This window comes from Mercenaria mercenaria, chromosome 4, assembly GCF_021730395.1.
Source record: "Mercenaria mercenaria strain notata chromosome 4, MADL_Memer_1, whole genome shotgun sequence".
In the NCBI taxonomy this organism is placed as follows: domain Eukaryota; kingdom Metazoa; phylum Mollusca; class Bivalvia; order Venerida; family Veneridae; genus Mercenaria; species Mercenaria mercenaria.
The window spans coordinates 22,982,493-23,004,154 of record NC_069364.1 but is presented as its reverse complement, the minus strand read 5'-3'; the positions used below and the strand labels follow the sequence as shown (position 1 = coordinate 23,004,154).

General features: G+C 37.1%; 1 protein-coding gene across 1 annotated transcript; it reads left to right on the top strand.

Annotated features, from left to right (window-relative positions):
* Positions 1-1,790: 1,790 nt before the first annotated feature.
* Positions 1,791-20,742, top strand: LOC123527530 (serine-protein kinase ATM-like). Its single transcript, XM_053540712.1, has 10 exons — positions 1,791-1,946; positions 3,095-3,239; positions 3,491-3,573; positions 4,783-4,923; positions 7,284-7,400; positions 11,318-11,464; positions 14,181-14,340; positions 14,617-14,818; positions 15,508-15,731; positions 20,556-20,742. The coding sequence occupies exons 1-10, from the start codon at positions 1,791-1,793 to the stop codon at positions 20,738-20,740; spliced, it is 1,560 nt and encodes a 519-aa protein (XP_053396687.1). The 3' UTR covers positions 20,741-20,742.
* Positions 20,743-21,662: the final 920 nt, after the last annotated feature.

Below are 21,662 nucleotides of genomic sequence, written 5' to 3'. Positions count from 1 at the left end.
AAGTTATGATTAGTCATTAACCCTTAAAAGTATAAATCCATGTTCTTTTTTCAAAATTTCCAAACTATATGGTACTTATTTACTAAAATATTTCAGCGACTCATATACTTTTAAAATTTAAATTTTAAAAAATTCATTTTTTTACTAATAAACTTTATTTAATATGATTTAATTTTTATAAGAAAACTTTTATTAACTTTGTCTTATAAATTTATTTCATGCGGATTGCGTCATGTTAAATCGCATGAAAGAATTTGTCGCAGTTTATACAGGTCAAATATTTAATTGGTATTCAATACCATAGAAGTTAATGGTTTTATTGGACAAGGTTTTCAGTAAATTCTTTTTCTAAGTTTTACGGTGAGTTAAAATTAAAGCAAAGGCATTAGTCATTATAATACTGTTAAATTTAAGTTAAAATACGACTTTTCTACCAGTAAATAAAGTTAATTATATTTTGTTTTTTTAAAAGAAAACTTTTATCAGTTGATATGAACATTAAGAGATATAGCCAAGCATTTTGTATTTGATAACTTTAAGATTGGTCGGTGTTATTTATTGACAGTGACTGCAATCAATTACATTATATTATCAATTTTTACATTTTGAATACTCTGTATCGAAAACGATTTTTAAATTTTTTGGAAATGTGATTTGTAAAATGCAGTTTAGAAATAGCTTCAACATCTTTAGGTAAATTGTTTCTGACTTAAAGATGGGGTTGCATTAAAGAAATAAATTTTAATTTATTTGAAAACATTTCATGAAGTAATGTCTGAAAGTTATATTAAGCAAGATTTTCGTCGTTTGCTAACTTTGAAGCAATTATAGAAATAAAACAAATTTATTAATTTTTGAATTACAATGATACACGAGATAGATAACTATTTTTAAAATTTAATCTTATCCATTTGGAACTTTTAAAAATTTTTAGCATATGGATACTTACAGGTAAATTGCCAGTCGAGTTGTTTCTATTATACCCCTTTTATTTTAAAAGTTTTTTCATTTAATACTTTACAGTATGTTGGAAGTTACAAATTGAAGCTTTCGACAATATTTTAATCACATCATTACTAAAACAAAACTTTTTTTTTTATTTGTTCGAAAAGCGTTGTACTGAGAAATATAAGTTCAAAATTTAAATTTTTATATACAGAGATTTACATATTACATTATAGAATAATTATCCTTTCATTAATATATTTATATTATTTATCATAAATAATATCACAAATTGTATTATTTATCTTAGTATAAAATTATGGAAGTTAATCATAACTTAATATTTCATAATGAACATTATTAATTCAATCATTAAGAATCTTCCTACATATTCCTAAGCTGTTCTATAAAATGGGGACCACTGGCCTTCTCTTCATAGGAGGATAAAACATTCATGTTTGTTTGTTTGTTTTGGGTTTAACGCCGTTTTTCAACAGTATTTCAGTCATGTAACGGCGGGCAGTTAACCTAACCAGTGTTCCTGGATTGTGTACCAGTACAAACCTGTTCTCCGCAAGTAACTGCCAACTTCCCCACATGAACCAGAGGTGGGAGACTAATGATTTCAGACACAATGTCGTTTATCAAATAGTCACGGAGAACATACGCCCCGCCCCAGGATCGAACTCACGACCCCGCGATCCGTAGACCAACGCTCTTACCTACTGAGCTAAGCGGACTTATTTTGAAATTGCTTGCCCATAAGATATTATCAGCATACATTTGTAGATAAAAATCATTTGATAATTTTGTTTAGTCGATAAAAGAATATTATTATATTCTAGATGATACATGATACAGCAGTCTCACACCCACACCATACACTGTTCTGTGTTCTGGCATTGGCTAATGCTAATCGTGATACTGAGCTGTTACAGCAGGCCAAGTCAAACAGAAGGAGTAAGATGTCAAAATCTCAACCAGACAACCCAGCTGAGGAGGTAAAATTTGCTCATAACATATCTAAGTTTATAAGGTTTTTTATGGAGGGGGCCAATTGTTTGGTTAAGGAGGCTTACTTCTGAATGCTTTATCCGTCACCTGTGTAGGTTGGAGTCTTGCTTGGGCATCATATGAGAAGCCACATAGCTGACAGGTGGCTGACATTGAATCATTTGCTCTCCACTGCTTCGGGTTGGAAACAACTTGGGTTGTAGAATGCTTTCATGTGAGGGAGCCACCAACTTGGCTTACAGATTAGTCATTGTTTCTACCTAGGTACTTGTATCATCATAAATGCCTGTAGAGGGGTCTGGGGTTTTCTCTATTGTCTGATGCTGGTAGGTCATGTATGACATATAATCTGTTAGTGTGATGTTTAATCCAACAAAAAATGTATATTTAAATGTTTAGTTTAGGTTTATAATAAATGGTTGTCTAACACCATTCCTTAATCTTGCAGGGTGCCTTTGGTAGTAAGGGAAATTATTGTAACAGATCCATTTAATACTTTCTTGATGATCGTTATTATGTCTGCCACATGTGGTGGGGGAAACTTTTTAAGTGTTGTCAGTCAGTCTGTACTTCACAAAGTTTGTCTACACAATTCTTCTGACACCACCTGATAGATTTACACCAAACTTCACAAAAGTAATCATTGCCAGGCCTGATTGTGCATGTCACTAGCATGTTCCAATTAGATGATTTTCAGTGGAGTTGATTTGTCAGATTTTATGGTATTTTGGCAACTACTCTTATACAGTTGGGCATATTTCCACTAAATCTTACAGAAGTTATGAGTGCAAAACCTGTATACCATTGGGCTGAATTACACCAGAGTTCACAAGTGATAAGTGTGAATGGTAGTTATAAATTAGTATGTTCCAGTTGAATGATGCTCAGTGGAGTCATGACTCGTTGAATTCTGTGATGTATGTGCTTCGTCTACACAACTGGTTGATTATTCACCAATCTTTACAGGTGTGATTAGTGCCAAGCCTAGTTGTATATACCTTTGAAATGTTGTGGTTCATTGATTATCCTTTGATTGAAGGCCCTTGAATTTTGGTATTTTGCAATACCTGTCTGTTAAGTGGTGGACAACATTTGTTTTTTTATGAAAAAACAATCTCAAGTTTCTATATTGCAGGGTAGAGTTTTAGCTGCCAAGGACATGATAGAGAAGCTAAGGGATGACAGAAATGTCGGGAACATTGTAAAAGACTTACAAACACTGTGTGATGCTTATATACAGCTTGCTAACTGGAATGTGCAGGAATACAAAACACAAACTAGTTAGTTTATCTCTTTTTCAGCTTGAATAGTGTTCAAGTAAAATAAATATTCTATATTAATTTGCACAATGCTTTTGTTGTTAGCGTGACATTGGAATAGTTACCTATTTAGATACAAGTGTTTTATCCTTGATCTTTCATATGTGCTGTACCTTTAATCTGAATATTATCTATAAGCATTAAGTCATACTGCTTAATCAGTTTTGTTTTTTTAAATAAAAAAAAAAATATTATATTGTTCTATTTTACAGAGCCTATTCAGCTGCCAGCTCAGTTATGGCTGACTAAAGTGAAGAGTTTGAAGAATGTTCCGGTACCAACCAAAGAAATAAAGGTAATATACAAATGTCAGGACAGTCACAGGGTGATCATAAATAATAAAGCTTCAGTTAATATATAAGTTAGTGCAGGTCTTGCAAGTTTTCCATTTCTTTGTTTTAGCTACGTCAGTGAGTCATTGTAAAATGTTTAAAAAAATCTTAATAATCGAATGAAGTGTCTCTATGTTTCTTAAACAAGCTTTTTTTTTACTGTATACATGGATATTTTTACGTCACAAAAGTGCAAAAGCAAATGATTCCTACTCAAAAATGTCACAAACATATGTCACAAAATTAACCACACACTAAATGCTTTCAATACTGTGTTTGCTTAAATGTATGTTTTTGTTATGAACTGCTTAACTGACATTTCCAGTGATATAGAATATTTTTCATGTTGATTAGCCATGAAATCCAACTTGTCAATGACTAGATTGTGGCAGAATAGATACTGTGAAATCATTTAAATTCGCTGGCATGAAATTTTGCGCAAATGTGAAAAAGGACTGTTTCGCGCAGGCTTTAATTCCCGCATTTTCAATTTTAGAAATGAAAAATAAAATTAAAAAATAATAATAGCGTGGTCTTTAATTCGCGCATCTATCCTACCGCGAAATACGTGAAAATTCATCCTACGCGAATAAAAATGATTTCACAGTATGCCATGCCAGTGGAGTAACTCGGTTCATCTTTTGATTAAGTTCATCTGACAGGCTTTTTGCTTAAGGTCATAATAATATTGGCAATTGTCTTGCAATACCTATCCTCCGTAGCAATTTCCGCATCCTTCTATCATAACAGAAAATTGATTTTCATAAGAACAGGGAATACCAAATTCGAATACGGAGAATATCTAAACAAATGAGCGGTGCCATGAGAAAACCAACATAGTGTGTTTGCGACCAGCATGGATCCAGACCAGCCTGCGCATCCACGCAGTCTGGTCAGGATCCATGCTCTTCGCTTTTAAAGCCTACTGCAATTAGAGAAACCGTTAGCGAACAGCATGAATCCTGACCAGACTGCGCGAATGTGCAGGCTGGTCTGGATCCATGCTGGTCGCAAAGCCACTATGTTGGTTTTCCCATGGCACGGCTCAAATGGAAATTGCTGATTGTCATTATGGGTCAGCTACCTCAAATGTTTAAATCTTTGCTAGTAACCTAATATTGTATCTATTGGTAATATCTGTGTAGATTTATTGGTTGAATATTCGGTTACAGGTTAGTCCAAGTTGTGATTACAAGGATATCCCTTATATAGAGAAGTTTGAGCCCACGTTCAAGTTGGCAGGTGGCATCAACTTACCAAAGATTATTTCTTGTGTTGGATCAGATGGTACCAAGAGCAGACAACTAGTCAAGGTGAATATTCTGTAACACTTTATTCACATTATGTCTGAAAATGTGCCAGTATGAATGGAAACGATGTGTTAAATTTGTATTTTTACCAAGGTTTTTTCACAGGCATGAAAATACATGAGTAGCTGTTTAAGATCTCTGAATTATATCTCCATAGACATATTGTTTTTGCCCTGTCCATCCGTCATTCTGTCCGTCCGTCACACTTACTGGAGAACTATTTTACCTAGAACCTTCAAACTTCATAGGGTGGCAGGGCTTATGGACTAGACGGCCCCTATTGTTTTTGAGGTCACTCCATCAAAGGTCAAGGTCACAGGGACCTGAACATGGAAAAGCATTTCCAATCAATAGCTTGAGAACCTCTTGACCCAGAATATTGAAACTTCATAGGATGATTGGACATGCTGAGTAGATGACCCCTATTGATTTTGGGATCAATCTATTAAAGGTCAAGATCACAGGGGCCAGAACATGGAAATCCATTTCGGATCAGTAACTTGAGAAGCATTTGACCTAGAACTTTCAAACTTTATAGGGTGATAGGACTTATGGAGTAGATGACCCCTAGTGTTTGGGGTCACTTGATCAAATGTCAAGGTCACAAGGGCCATCCGTCTGTCACACTTCATTTTCAGTCAATGACTTGAGAAGCTCTTGACCCTGAATGTTGAAACTTCATAGGATGGTAGGGCTTACAAAGTAGATGACCCTATAAATTTTGGGGCAACTAGATCAAAGGTCAGGGTCACAGGGGCCTGAACATGGAAAACTGTTTGTGATCTTATTGAGAACCACTTGACCCAGAATGTTGGAACTTCATAGGATGATTGGACATGTAGAGAAGATGACCCCTATTGACATTTGGGTCACTTGATCAAAGGTCAAGGTCACAGGGACCCGAATTTTGAAAACGGTTTCCGATCAGTAACTTCAGAACCACTAGACCCAGAATCTTCAAACTTTGTAGGATGATAGGACTAGATGACCATTATTGTTTTTGGGCTCACTTGTGTAAATGTCAAGGTCACGGGCCTGAACATTGAAAATGCTATCCGATCAATAATTTGAGAACCACTTGATCCAGAATGTTGAAACTTCATAGGGTGCTTGGACACGCAGAGTAGATGACAGCTGTTGAATTTGGGGTTACTCAAAGGTCAAGGTCATGGGCCTGAAAATGGAAAACGGTTTCCAGTCCGTAACTTAAGAACCACTAGACCCAGAATGTTGAAACTTAGTGGGATGATTGGACATTACTATGTGCTGGGGGAGACATGCGTTTTTCTACAAAAGCATCTTCTAGTTTAAATCAGTTACCTCCCACTGTTGCAGAATCAGACCTCCTTTAATAGCAGACAGATTATTTCAAGTTAGAGAATGCATCAGGTTTACTTATGGAAGGTAAATTTCTAGGTCATATTGCCTGGACAGGCACTTGTGTATTCCTCCACCATGTAGGTATTGTCTCAGATTTTTATATGACTAAGCGCAACTGAATATAACAACAAAAAATCGAGGATAGAGACAGCTGTGTACATGTATATGCCAATATCCAAACTTTAAAATAGGAAAAGTAAAACAGGAGGGAAAATTCTAATTTTGACATGAAATATGGGACTTACATAGAAACAAAATAGAACAATCAGTTTATTAAACTCATACTATGCATAAAGGTACATGTGTATACAGAGCAGATCCAACTTTAGTTTAAGCAAATTTTATTTCAGAAATTCATGAAACATTTACAAAATAGTACTTAAGAAATTTGATCCCCGGGCTAGGCATATGTTCTTCATGACGATTTGGTAGAAGACATTGTGTCTGATATCATTCGTCCTCCACCTATGATTCCTGTGGGGAAGTTGGCAGTTCTTTGTGGAGAACAGGTTTGTACTGGTTCAGAATCCAGGAACACTGGTTAGGTTAACTGCCCGCTGTTATATAACTGAAATACTGTTGAAAAACGGCGTTAAACCCACAACAAACTTAAGAAATTTGACAGACAGCTACATGTATGTTAGCTTATGGCAACTTTACAAATGAGATAATCTGAAAATTCCATGTTTTGGATAATACTGTGAAATTAAGACAAGGACAAAAAAAAACATGACACATATCAGGCTAAAGAAGATATAAAAACTAGAGACTGACAGTTTTAATTGGGGTATTGCAACTTCTAGGAAATTGAACACTTTATACTGAATATAATATTATGTTAATACCATACAGATTGTTGATTTTATTCAGATTTAAAAAAACAACAAAGTAACAAAATGCTTTGAGTCTTTTGAACCATTTAGATTACTTCACAATAAATTGATTCCAAATCTACATTTTGTTGTATTTACATGATTTTGTAGGGTAAAGATGACCTTCGTCAAGATGCAGTGATGCAGCAGGTGTTTGACATGGTCAACAATTTACTACAGAAAGATTCAGAGACCCGCAAACGACAATTACAGATTAGGAAATACAAGGTATTGTGATAACTCTGTTACTTTACATGTTTTAAGAAATAGTAAGTATCAAAATTAGGTTTATCAAAGAATAACCTGAGTTTGGAGGTCTTACGCGTATGAATATATCATAAAGGCCGAAGGCCTGAGAGATCTATTTCTATGCATAAGAATGACAAACGAGGGTTATTCTTTGATAAACCTTATTTAGATACTAATTATTTCATTTCTAACACGATTTACATTAAATAATGTTAGACAAGAATCAGAGGAGTATTTTCAACACACGTAAATTACAGCTGCGTGCTACGCCACAGCATTTGGCCAAAACTACGTGCGCACGCAGCATAGTTCAAGGTCAGTTTATTGCAGAATAACCCAGATAGATTTTGCTCTAAAAATATGTAGGTTATTAACTGGTCCTGTTAGAATAATTACTTTTTATGCCCCCGGCATCTACTGATGCTGGAGACATATAGTGATAGTCCTGTCCGTCCGTTCGTCCGTCTGTACGAGGTTACCCAAATGGGACCGTTCCTTCTAGCATCAATACCCCTTACTAGAATGACTTGATACTAATGCAGATGTAACCTGTGACCATTTCTCATCTTCAGACATTACCTGACCTCAGTTTGACCTAGAACTTGACCTCGTTTTGGACTTAGGTTGCTTTGTATCGACAAGGATGCCACCGGGGGCATCAAGCGTTTATTGAACGCAGCTTCTTGTTCAGTTTAAGGTGGTCAGACACATTGAAACAACATTTAATGACAATTTTCAGTTTTCACATGCTAGTCTGTTAGAGATTTATGTAAGCAACAAAAGGACCCATTACATTAAATTAGATCACTCTTTTTTTTCTGAAATTTTGTAATAGTTCTCCTTTAAAATGAAAGTAATAAAGTAAAAAGGACTACTTTTATTTTATTTTGATATAATACTTAGATTTAAATTTCACATTTGGCAGATATTAGGACATTTCAACAACCTGAACCACAATGGCAAGTTTTAAAACAGTGTGTAACTTAAAGATTTCTTTATTTCTGATCAATCTTGGTTGCACAGATAGGCAAAGGAAGAAAACAATTTTACAAACTTACAGTTATTAAGGTCTGGCACTGCTATTGTTTTTTCCATGGACATCCATCATAAGAAATGACCCTGTCACTTACCCCAAAATTGAGAAATGACCATTAAAATGTGATTCTTTCAGTAAGACAGCATTTCAGACAAATAAAAATAGCAATTTTATATACTAGGCTTATCCAATCCGTTTTCTTACAATTTTTCTTCAGACAAACCTACCCACTTTGTTGAATGGCATTTAGAGGCAAAATGCCCACTGACATCTACTATTCTAAAGAGATAATTGAAAAGTCAAGCATTCAGCCATACACTTGTAAAATATTCCAAATTTCACAGAAATTTTATGATTGTAAACATAACCTTTTTATCCAATCAGCTTACGTCTCATTGACTCTTATGGGTTTCCCATTCACTCTTTTCCAACCAATCCAAAGCTGTGTTTCAATTCCAACCTCTGACTTAAAGAATTTCAGTTAAACTATAATTTGTCAATACAGATATAACAAATAGAATAATATTTGCATACATATCATTACTTAGGCAAAGTATGTTCATTAGATTAATTTTTATGCTGAAATAACTATCTTAAAATGTTCAACCCTTGATAGGAAAATTAAATTAAAAAAATACCTCCCCTCTCCAACGTGATTTGAACAGCGCCTGAGGCATAGAATTGTTCATGTGAGGAAGTCATGCAGCTGGCTTAAGGAAGGTCAGTGATTCTACTCAGGTGCAGGGCCTCCGTGAACGAGTGGTTTAGGTCCCTGACTTCAAATCACTAACTCCTCATTGATATGGGTTCAAGCCTCACTCAGGGCGTTGAATTCTTCATGCGAGGAGGCCATCCAGCTGGCTTTCGGAAGGTTGCTGGTTCTACCCAGGTGCCCGCTCGTGATGAAATAATGCATGGAAGGGTACCTGGGGTCTTCCTCCACCATCAAAGCTTGAAAGTAGCCATATGACCTATAATTGTGTCGGTGCGACGTTAAACCCAGCAAAATAAATAAATAAATAAATCTACTACATACATGCCATATCTCCCGCCGGGAGGCTTTTTCTCCCGTATTTTCAGTATATCTCCCGGTCTCCCGCCGGGACATGAAAACCTCCCGTAAAAAAATAAGTTCAGAAAAAAAGTCCTCTGTCGAAAAATCGTATCTCGGACCCAATGTAGACCTTTAGAAAATACTTGAAATTCAATATCGAGTAGCCCGGAAATACATTTCAGACATAATTTTCATAGTTGTCTATAATCCCTAGCTTGTTTATCGAGAGATACACGCCTGAGGCATTAATTATCTTACCACCTACTGTTACCATCTGCAAACAATTAACCATGTATTTAATCTTACCCGTAGGCAATTGTAAACATGTGAGATTTTAGACTGATTCAATAACATCAAAGCCACTGATCCGTAATTTTTCAAAACAATATGTAAACCAGTCTTAAAATTACGTCATTTTACCGCCACCTGCCAAAGTGTACTTTCGTTTTCGCTGACCTTTATATTTATCGGGAAACACTCTTTTTCCCGTATTTATCAAGCCATCAGAGGATGAGACAGGTTAGTGCTAACACCGAGTTTATGTTTCTCAATTTAAATAATTGCACAACATGCAAAAAATCGACAACAACTTAACAAAATTGGCGAGTTAATGTCACACTACACAGAATTTCGGACAAACATGAATTCGGATAAGTGAATTTTATGAAATAAATTGCAATTCATATTGCCCAAATAATTGACTGCCATTCCTTTGTGATATTGTCATGTTGCAATAATTAACAGGAGAACAATTCCCAGGTTAAATACGTGTAAAGAAATGACTGCCCTTAAAAGACTGTTTTGACATGATATCTCCGCAATTTAATCTTTTGAATAATGTATGCTTAAACATGTCATGTCAAAAAGATCACTCTCCCCAGATGCAGAAGCATCATCACATAAAGCGAAAAACAAAGTTCCTGGTTCAATCTTTCATGGAATTCTGAATTTCCTTGGATTAAGTTAAGTGCTATAAGTAATAATCATGCATTCTGTACACAACTGTTGGCTCCACTCATCAATTCAAAGTAAAAAAAACTTGATGATTTTTTCATGAAAACGGCTATTTAGCGCATAAAAAGTGAGCGAATAAAAGTCTCCCTTATTTTTACCCAAATCTCCCTTAAAAAAAGCCCTGCTGAGGCAAAACTCCCTTATTGACCGTCTGAAAATATGGCATGTATGCTACTAAGGTGCTTGCTCATGTCAGAAACAATGCCCAGACAGACATCTGAGGTCTTTCCCCAAAAAGTCAAAAGCTGGAGAAGTCACCAAGTGACCTGAATGGTGTTGATGAGACAATAAACCGTACAAATATAAAAAAAAATGTGCTGTAAATATTAGCTGTCGACCATGCACTGTTACATTCAGAAGATATCAGTATAACGGTAGTGGTGTATGTGCTACCAGTATGTGATTTCTCATTAGCTTTACAAGCATTACATTGCTTCTTAATTGTAAAATTTAAATATTTACTGTCCTAGAAACAGTAACTTTCAGTTGATTTCAATGTTACAGTATAGTGGGTTTTCAAAGAGGTTTGAGGACATCATTTAAGGTGGCCATTAGCTTATCAGCAGTACACAAGATGAATACATACTGTACACTTAAAAATTAGCTTTATACATGTTTGATACCTTGTTACTCTTAGGTTATGCTCCAGTCTTAGTGTAGCAGGTTGCTAAAATGTGTGTGAGGGTACGTTACCAGTTCTTGTGTATCTTGTTGGTAATAATGGAGCTTACACAGGCTTCAGACTTTAATAAATACTAACTTTATATATGTTTGAAAGCTTGTTACTCTTAGGTTATTCCCCTGTCTCAGCGTAGCGGGTTGTTAGAATGGTGTGAGGGTACGTTACCAGTTGGCGATTATCTTGTTGGTAGTAAAGGAGCACATGCACGCTACAGACCTCAGGACTTGTTCTTTATTGACTGCAGAAAGAATTTGACTGTGAGTATATTCACACACTTTTTATGCCCCCGAAGGGAGGCATATAGTTTTTGAACCGTCTGTCTGTCTGTCGGTCTGTCAGTCTGTCGGTCTGTCCGCAATTTTCGTGTCCGGTCCATATCTTTGTCATCGATGGATGGATTTTCAAATAACTTGGCATGAATGTGTACCACAGTAAGACGACGTGCAGTGCGCAAGACCCAGGTCCGTAGCTCAAAGGTCAAGGTCACACTTAGACGTTAAAGGATAGTGCATTGATGGGCGTGTCCGGTCCATATCTTTGTCATCGATGGATGGATTTTCAAATAACTTGGCATGAATGTGTACCACAGTAAAACGACGTGCAGTGCGCAAGACCCAGGTCCGTAGCTCAAAGGTCAAGGTCACACTTAGACGTTAAAAAATAGTGCATTGATGGGCGTGTCCGGTCCATATCTTTGTCATCGATGGATGGATTTTCAAATAACTTGGCATGAATGTGTACCACAGTAAAACGACGTGCAGTGCGCAAGACCCAGGTCCATAGCTCAAAGGTCATGGTCACACTTAGACGTTAAAGGATAGTGCATTGATGGGCGTGTCCGGTCCATATCTTTGTCATTCATGCATGGATTTTAAAATAACTATGCATGAATGTGTGACACAGTAAGACGATGTGTCGCGCGCAAGACCCAGCTCCGTAGGTCAAAGGTCCTAAACTCTAACATCGGCCATAACTATTCATTCAAAGTGCCATCCGGGGCATGTGTCATCCTACGGAGACAGCTCTTGTTTTTCTACTTTCAATGGAATATATAAATCGCTGTTAAGAATGTGATATTATTTAATGCATTATGCTCTGCTCAATCATTTCTGAAGGTCCTGCCCAGCTTTACTATGTATGTATAAAGCAGAAAAATGAAACACTAAATCTGTGTCCTAAATAGACAAGACTTAGTGTAAAATTTTGACTAAAAGCTACAGTCACACATAGGGATATGTCCATGCATTTAGGTACGGTGCAAATGGGGTTGGTCTGTAGGGGGCGGACATGGATAATTATGGAGCAGTACGTCTTTTACTTGAAAAATGGTGAGAAACAGGGAACAAAAAAAAATATGCAGGACGCGAATAAGTACGGATAGCTATGGCGTACTACATTGAACTACATTTTACTGTGCTTGGCAACTTGCTCAGCACGTGGACGGGTCTGCGGTGAACTATGTTGAACTACGCTTAAGTACAGGCAGCCTCGGATAACTACGTTCAGCTACAGATCAATACACATGACTATGGCAAGGTACGTTTTAGTATGTTTAAGTACGGATGAATAAATTTCAAACAAGTTGGACTAAAGTCACGCTCAAATGGCTATGGATCGCTCAAACTTTTGTGCATGTTCAAAAGTTGGAGAAACTTGCAAGTTTGGGATAAGTCTTGAATATGTCTTGACCAAATGTTGATACAGATTACTACTTTAAGGTACGGCTCAGGTATGGATCAATACGGATTACTACTTTTCTATCCATGGCTAGACGTAGCTATCCGTGCTGTATGTGTGACTGGGGTATTAAGGACTGGTGAAAATGAAAAGTTACTATGTTCTGTCTATAGTGCTTATTGTAAAATATACATTTACAGTGCCCTTCAAAAGTCTTGGGACAGGCAGGAGTTAACTTCAGAATTTATGTTGTTTTTTTTATGCCCTTAAATGTGGGCATATTAAAATCGCACTGTGCATCCGTGTGTCCGTGTAAATTCTTGTCTGGGCTGTAACTCTGCCATCCATAAAGGGATTTTGAAATGACTTGGCGTACGGAAGGTCGGTGGTTCTAACCAGGTGCCCGCTCGTGATGAAATAATGCACGAAGGGGCACCTGGGATCTTCCTCCACCATTAAAGCTGGAAAGTCGCCATATGACCTATCATGTGTCGGTGCAACGTTAAAACAAAAAAAAAGAATGTCATGCGCAAGACTCAGACCTCTATCTCCAAGGTCAAGATTACTCTTAGAGGTCAAAGGTTAACAGGGTCTGTTTCGTGTCCAGTCCATAACACTGCCATCAGTGAAGGGATTTTGAAATAACTTTGTATAAATGTTAACCATAATGAGACAATTTATCATGCGCAAGACCCAGACCCCTAGCTCCAAGGTCAAGGTCACGCTTAGTCAAAGGTTAACAGGGTCTGTTTCGTGTCCAGTTCATAACTCTGCTATTCATCAAGGGATCTTAAAACTACTTGGCACAATGAGTTGATGTGTCATGCGCAAGACCCAGACCCCTAGCTCCAAGGTCAAGGCAACTGTTGGAGAACTTTTTTTTTATCTGGTCACAAAGTGTTTCATACCTAAACTATTCTGGCATATTTATCACTTTTCGGGGGCATTTGTCACTAATAGTGACAGCTCTTGTTTTTTTCTTTGTAACAAACTTTATTTCTCTTTGTTTCTAGACTTTGTTGGGGTTGGGATAGGGCACACTGTATTAGGAGTCAATGTTCATATTACTCAGTTTGAAACATTCTTAGGACATTATGTAGTTTACTATTTGGGAGAACTGGTAAGTAGTAACTCATACCTTTCCATTGAATCAGCATTGGAACTGCCTCCAACAATGTCCAAGGTTTGAACTTAAAAAAAGGGGTTTATAAATTGATATGATTTTTTTGGCAGATCTTAAACTTGAATCATGGAAAGAAACAACAAGTATCACTATAAATGTGATGTATTTTTCAGGCTGCAACTACAACAGAGGCTAAATACAAAGTATATCAGGATATCTGTGACAAATTCCGGCCAGTGTTTAGACATTTCTTCTTTGAGAAGTTCACTTCTCCACCTGTCTGGTTTGAGAGAAGATTGGCATACACAAGAAGTGTTGCTACCAACTCCATAGGTAATTTTTCCAACCTTAGTTTATTTCATATTTAGTGCATGAGTGTTACATGCAGCAAGGAAAAATTGTGATGTGTCTATCATGAAAAAGTAAGAACTGACCAATTTCCTGAGCATCTGTCTTGATTTTATCATAGCAGATAGCATTTTAGTGAATCAGAACATTTTGCATTTTAGTTAAGGAGCAAATTCACTATCTCTGGTAGTCTTGTACTGAGGACCTACTGTGAACTACATGTACGTTGGCTGAGTAAAAATATTTAATCTTGATTTGCAGTTGGCTATATACTCGGACTTGGAGACCGTCACATCCAGAACATTCTGATTGACTGCAACACAGCAGAACTTGTACATATTGATCTTGGTATAGCGTTTGAGCAGGGGAAGATTCTGCCCACCCCGGAGACTGTGCCATTCAGACTGACCAGAGATATTGAAGATGCTATGGGAGCATCAGGTGTTGAAGGGGTATTTAGAAGGTACATATTTTAAGTTTTGTTATGCTTCCCAAAACTGATTGACTGATTTTTACCAGACATCGTAGAATTTAATAACTTCTAAGCATAGTTGGTCATATCTTGGAGATATTTTCTTTATCAATTTATTGAATAGATTATTTAACAAATGAAATGTTTAACCACGCAAGTGCCAAACTGTAGTTAAACAAATTTGTTGAGAAAGATCAGTTCCAGTTTGGGCTTTGCTCTTCAAATCTTGGTTATTACAAAATACTATTTTGCTACAGGTACAGTTATTGCCAGTTGTTATGTCATATTCTTTTCAAATAAGGTGGTTTGGTGAACCATGTGCAGTTGAACCTGTCGAAGCAACCACAGCCAATCAGCTAACTTTCCAAATTGATTCTTTATTCTAATTTCAACTTGTCATTGGCAACCAACCGTACTAAGCAGCCGGATTGTGTTGGTTCCTTAGCTGGCTGCTTTATACAAGTGTAGAGTAATTTGTTGAAGTAGGCTGTTGTTTTCTTTGTCTTATATTGTTGTACAAAGATACTTTCATTACAGTTGTTACAGGTCAGTAGGTATTTTCGTACCTCTGGTGTATTTTAGTAAGTTTGTACCTCTTTTTTCCCTACAAGTGTGTGTTGAAGTATTATAACCACAATTTGTGTTGAACTTAATAGATGGCCTACCTGTTTATTGTTCAGGTGCTGTGAGAAGACGATGGAAGTGATGAGAAGTAATCAGGAAGCCTTATTAACCATCCTAGAAGTTCTCCTGTATGATCCCCTACACGTGTGGACGATCTCTCCCGCCAGGGCGTACGCCCTCCAACAGCAGAGGGGTAGGGAAGAAGCTCAAGACACGGTAGATGTTGGTAATACCACCACCGATATCATGGATCTTGCAGATTCAAATAATGCCAGAAATAGTGAGTACCTTTAATCCAAGAGTAAATGTTTTCCAATCACCAGAAATATATGCTCTAATTTTTCCTCTCACCAAAGATGTGGGGTATTATTATATGCCCGAAGGGACGTTTTATGTTATGCCTCCAGTGTCTATCTGTCTGTCCGTCTGTCCATTAGCAATTTTGTGTGCGCTCTGTAACTCATGAACCCCTTGAAGGATTTCGAAGAAACTTGACACAAATCTTCACCACATTGAGACGACGTGCAGAGTGCATGTTTTGGATAGCTTGCTTCAAGGTCAAGGTCACGTCACACTTAGGGGTCAAAGGTCATATGACTTTGCTCCGTGTCCACTCTGTAACTCTTAAACTGCTTGAAGGATTTTAAAGAAACTTGGCACAAATGGTCACAGCATCGAGACAATGTGCAGAGGACATGTTTTGGATGACTTGCTTTAAGGCCAAGGTTACAGGGGTCAAAGGTCATACCTTTTGGTATATATTGCTCCACATTTCGGTGCTTTTGTGTCTTACTTGTAATCAGTTGTTCTTTCGGTAGACCATTTGGTGTTTGTTAAATAACTGCTTATGCTTATGGATGTCAGACTTGACAAGATTCATTGTCTATGATCTGTAGATGATCTATAATGTTTTTGGGTAAGTACATCAAGTTCAAGGTCACTGTTCTCTTCAAACCGCTTCTTACTTTTGAAGGTCATCATTGGGAAGACATGTCTTTGTTTAGTGTTTAACATTTGTTTTAAAAATATGCTATTTATGTGATCTTTCACCTTAATAATAATAGTTCAAACTAATATTTAAACCCCCAGTATAAAATGTAGGTGTCTATACTAGTCATGCAGGTCTGTCTGTTAGTCAGTCCATCTGTAATTCATGTCCACTCCATTTCTTTTAAACTGCTTAGAAGATCTTTATAAAACTGGCACCAGTATTTTTTACCTCATCAAGATGATGTGCAGGACATACAGTCCAGTTCAGTATGTCCAAGGTCAAGGCTACACTTTGGAGGTCAAATGTCAAATTGCTTAACTTCATGTCCAGACTTTTATAGAACTAGCAGCAGTTGTTATACGCCCGAAGGGACGTATTATGTTATGACGCTGGTGTCCGTCTGTCCGTCCGTCTGTCCGTCCATCTGTCCGTCCGTCTGTCCGTTAGCAATTTCGTGTCCGCTCTGTAACTCTTGAACCCCTTGCAGGATTTCAAGGAAACTTGACACAAATATTCACCACACCCAGACGACGTGCAGAGCACATGTTCCGGATGTCTTGCTTCAAGGTCAAGGTCACACTTAGGAGTCAAAGGTCATATCAGTTTGTTTCGTGTCCGCTCTGTAACTCTTGAACCCCTTGAAGGATTTCAAAGAAACTTGACACAAATGTTCACCACACCCAGACAACGTGCAGAGCGCATGTTCCGGATGTCTCGCTTCAAGGTCAAGGTCACACTTAGGAGTCAAAGGTCATATCAGTTTGTTTCGTGTCCGCTCTGTAACTCTTGAACCCCTTGAAGGATTTCAAAGAAACTTGACACAAATGTTCACCACACCAAGACGACGTGCAGAGCGCATGTTCCGGATGACTTGCTTCAAGGTCAAGGTCACACTTAGGGGTCAAAAGTCATATCAGTTTGTTTCATGTCTGCTCTGTAACTCTTGAACTGCTGGAAGGATTTCAAAGAAACTTGGCAGAAATGTTCACCACATTGCAACGATGTGCAGAGCGCATGTTCCGGATGACTCGCTACAAGGTCAAGGTCACACTTAAGGGTCAAAGGTCATATATGACTTTGCTTTGTGTATATTGCTCTGCATTGCAGTGCTCTTGTTTTTATTTGGCAGATCTCTTTTTTTGTACTTACAATAATTTTTTTTTGAATTACTTCCCTTTTATGTTACTATAAATAGCTTATTTTGAAACTTTTTTATTATTGGCCGTAGGGAAAAACCGAGACCACTTTTCTGTGGTACAACATGGATGGTACCTCCAATTTTAAGGTGTATTTTTACATACCTGTACCTGATAAAGATTTTTTTGTAGACTTTGAATTTTTTTTTTGTGTACTTAAATTTGTTTTTTGAAGTTTTCCTTTTGTTGTTCCAGTCCTTTGGGGCTTCAACAGTCAAGTTCTTAAAATTTTGCTCCTATCCTATGATGTAAGCCTTCGGGCGTATATTGCCCCGCTTGGCGGCGCTCTTGTTTACTTTATCAAGACAACATGCATTGCAGAGCACATGACACTTAACAGGACAAGTAACATAGCTCAAGCATTTTTTTAGCTCACCAGAGCATGAAGATCAAAGGAAAATCTTGTTAACACGGTTTAAGTTTGAAACTCAATAGAATTGGTCAATGTTTGTCTTGATGACCCCTAGGTCAAGTTCGAATCTCTTTCATGTGTGGTCAAAAACTAGGTCACCCGGTCAAATCAAAGGAAAAACTTGTTAACACTTTAGAAGCCACAGTTGTGACCCAATCTTTATGAAACTTGGTCAGAATGTTTGTATTGATGATCTCTCAGTCAAGTTTGAAACTGGGTCATGTGGGGTCAAAAACGTTAGATCATTAGGCAGGTCAAAGGAAAATCTTGTTAACATTGAGTCCACAATTTAAGTTTGAAACTCATGAGAATTAGTCAGAATGTTTGTCTTGATGACCTTAAGGTCAGGTTTGAATCTGGGTCAAGTTTGAAACTAGGCCAGATAAACTCTGGTGAACCATGTAGCACCATCTTGTTTTATTAGCTCACCTGAGCACAAAGTGCTCAGGGTGAGGTATTGTGATCGCTCACCGTCCGGCGTCCGTCCGTCCATCCGTCTGTCCGTCCGTCCGTCCGTTGTACGTCCGTCCGTCGTCCGTCCACACTTTCCTTTAAACAACATCTCCTCCTAAACCAACAGGCCAATTTTGATGAAACTTCACAGGGATGTTCCTTGGATGGCCCCCTTTCAAAATTGTTCGAAGAATTGAATTCCATGCAGAACACTGGTTGCCATGGCAACCGAAAGGAAAAACTTTAAAAATCTTCTTCTCAAAAACCAGAAGCCCTAGAGCTTAGATATTTGGTGTGAAGCATTGCCTAGTGGACCTCTACCAAATTTGTTCAAATCATAACCCCGGGGTCAAAATTGACCCCGCCCCAGGGGTCACTTGATTTTACATAAGAAAATCTTAAAAAATCTTCTTCTCAAAAATCAAAAGCCTTAGAGCGTAGATATTTGACATGTAGCATTGCCTAGTGGACCTCTACTAAAATTGTTCAAATCATGACCCCGGTGTCAAAATTGACCCCGCCCCAGGGGTCACTTGATTTTACATAGGAAAATCTTCAAAAAATTTCTAAAAATAAACCAGAAGGCCTAGAGCTTAGATATTTCACATGTAGCATTGTCTAGTGGACCTCTACAAAATTTATTCAAATCATGGCCCCCGGGGTCAAAATTGACCCCGCCCCAGGGGTCACTTGATTTTACATAGGAAAATATTTAAAAAATCTTCTTCTCAAAAACCAGAAGCCCTAGAGCTTAGATATTTGACATGTAGCATTGCCTAGTGGACCTCTACTAAAGTTGTTCAAATTATGACCCGGGGGTCAAAATTGACCCCGCCCTAGGGGTCACTTGACTTTACATAGGAAAATCTTCAAAAGTTTTCTAAAAATAAACCAGAAGGCCTAGAGCTTAGATATTTCACATGTAGCATTACCTAGTGGACCTCTACAAAATTTGTTCATATCATGACCCCCTGGGTCAAAATTGACCACGCCCCAGGGGTCACTTGATTTTACATAGGAAAATCTTCAAAAATTTTCTAAAAATAAACTAGAAGGCCTAGAGACTAGATATTTGACATGTAGCATTGCCTAGTGGACCTCTACAAAATTTGTTCAAACCTTGTCCCCCGGGGTCAAAATTGACTCCGCCCTAGGGGTCACTTGATTTTACATAGGAAAATCTTAAAAAAAAATTCTAAAAATAAACCAGAAGGTCTAGATCTTAGATATTTGACATGTAGCATTGCCTATTAGACTTTTACAAAGTTTATTCAAATCATGACCCCTGGGGTCAAATTGACCCTGCCCCATGGGGTTACTTGATTGTACATAGAATAATCTTCAAAATTTTCTAAAAATAAACCAGAAGAGCTTAGATATTTGACATGTAGCATTGCCTAGTGGACCTCTACAAAAAGTTTTCAAATCTTGTTTTTAAAGTTACTTAAAGAAAATTTCAACTATATTTTCTTCTATTATGATCTTTTGACCTTGAAGACTTGTCCTTAAGTGCAATGATAACAGGTGAGCGATATAGGGCCATCATGGCCCTCTTGTTAAGAATTTCTGGTTACTGTTTTGCATGTAAGCAGATTTCTCAAAAACTACTCGTCAAAATGCATTCAAACTTCACACTTGACTTAAGCATCATCAGCTGACTTCTTTTGGCAAATAACCTAAGTCTAGCTTTTACTTTGTCAAGATTATACCCATTTTTAACATTGAAATTTCATATTCTTCACATGTCTTTGACATAGGATGATCTCACAAGGCCAGTTTCATAACTCTGCCTTACATTTTGGCAAAATCATGCAGCTTTTTTAACTCAGAAAACTTTTGCTACTATAGCTTTCGTATGTAAATTAGTATTTAGTGGAAGGGCTTCAGAAGTCAAGCATGCTGTCATTTGACAACTCCCTTTAGTATTTTGCCCCCATACTTTGAAGAGGACTTTGTATTGGCTGGCAATATATGATTTATAAAATAAAATGTATGTCCCTATGCAGGTGATGCCAGTAACTTTGATATAATTTCTTGTTTATTTAAAATTAGGTGAAACTCAAGAGAATGTGAATAAAGTAGCAGAGCGTGTGTTGCTAAGGTTACGGCAGAAACTTCAAGGTGTTGAGGATGGCGTGCAACTTAGCCTCTCTGGTCAAGTTAACTATCTGATACAGGAGGCTCGAAACCCAAAAAATCTGGCAAGGATCTTTCCTGGATGGCAGCCATACGTTTGAAACTCTTTAATGGGGACTTTTTTACATTTGAAGACAAAAATGTTTTCTTGAGGATTTTCCACCAGGTTGTGTTCAATAAACCATCAAGGACTGCAAAGGGTGTATGAAAAAAGCTTAGTTTTGCTGAGGGTTAACATCTTGGATTTTAAAAAAAAAAAAAACCTGTTTTGAATGATTGCTGCCTGCAATATGATTAAATCCACTGTTTTGAAGAAATCTTACAATGAAACTTTCATTTTGATGAAAGTATACACTATTTGAAAATTTGACAAAATGAGAAAGAATGTATTTCCAATAAAATTAGATTTGTATATTTGTTATTACAAATTTTTCAAGAAACGTGTTATTGAGAAATTGGACTTAAAATCTGAGTTCTCACAAGTGCTATCCAGATGTTTGGCAAAAGGAACAAAGGATGTGTATGAAAAGAATCTCATTTCATTAGAAAGTAAAAATAACAAAAATTGTGTGTTAGCTCGACAATTGGAAATTTGTCAAAAAGTAGAGCTTTTATTGTCACCCTGTTGAGGGCATCCATTTCACAGAAAAATTAGCTTGTAAACTGCTAGGTAAAAATATGCACAAAGAGGGCCTAAAAGTTTGTGTCTCATGTGTCTCAAAAAGTATTTGACCTAGGATTATGAAGCATTATGGGAGTACGACTCGGCATGTGAGGATGTGCATCAAGTGTTTTGTTTGATATTTCACTCAGCCAGACCAGAATTATGACCCTTGACTTAGTCAAAAATATGTATTAAAGGCATAAAAGTTTGTGTTGCATGAATCATAAAACTCACTTGCTAGGGTCATGAAACACAATAGGAATATTATTCAACATATGGAGTTCTGCATCATGCATTTTGTTTGGGATTTCTTTCGGTCAGACCAGCTTGGTATATTCTGAAAGGTAACCGTGTTTTGC

Bases quoted from the DNA above. Each gene is read 5' to 3' on its own strand.
- LOC123527530 (XM_053540712.1), top strand. From the start codon at position 1,791: ATGATACATGATACAGCAGTCTCACACCCACACCATACACTGTTCTGT. The intron at 4,924-7,283 runs GTGAATATTCTG...ATGATTTTGTAG, and splicing joins AGAGCAGACAACTAGTCAAG to GGTAAAGATGACCTTCGTCA. The intron at 15,732-20,555 runs GTGAGTACCTTT...ATTTAAAATTAG, and splicing joins TTCAAATAATGCCAGAAATA to GTGAAACTCAAGAGAATGTG.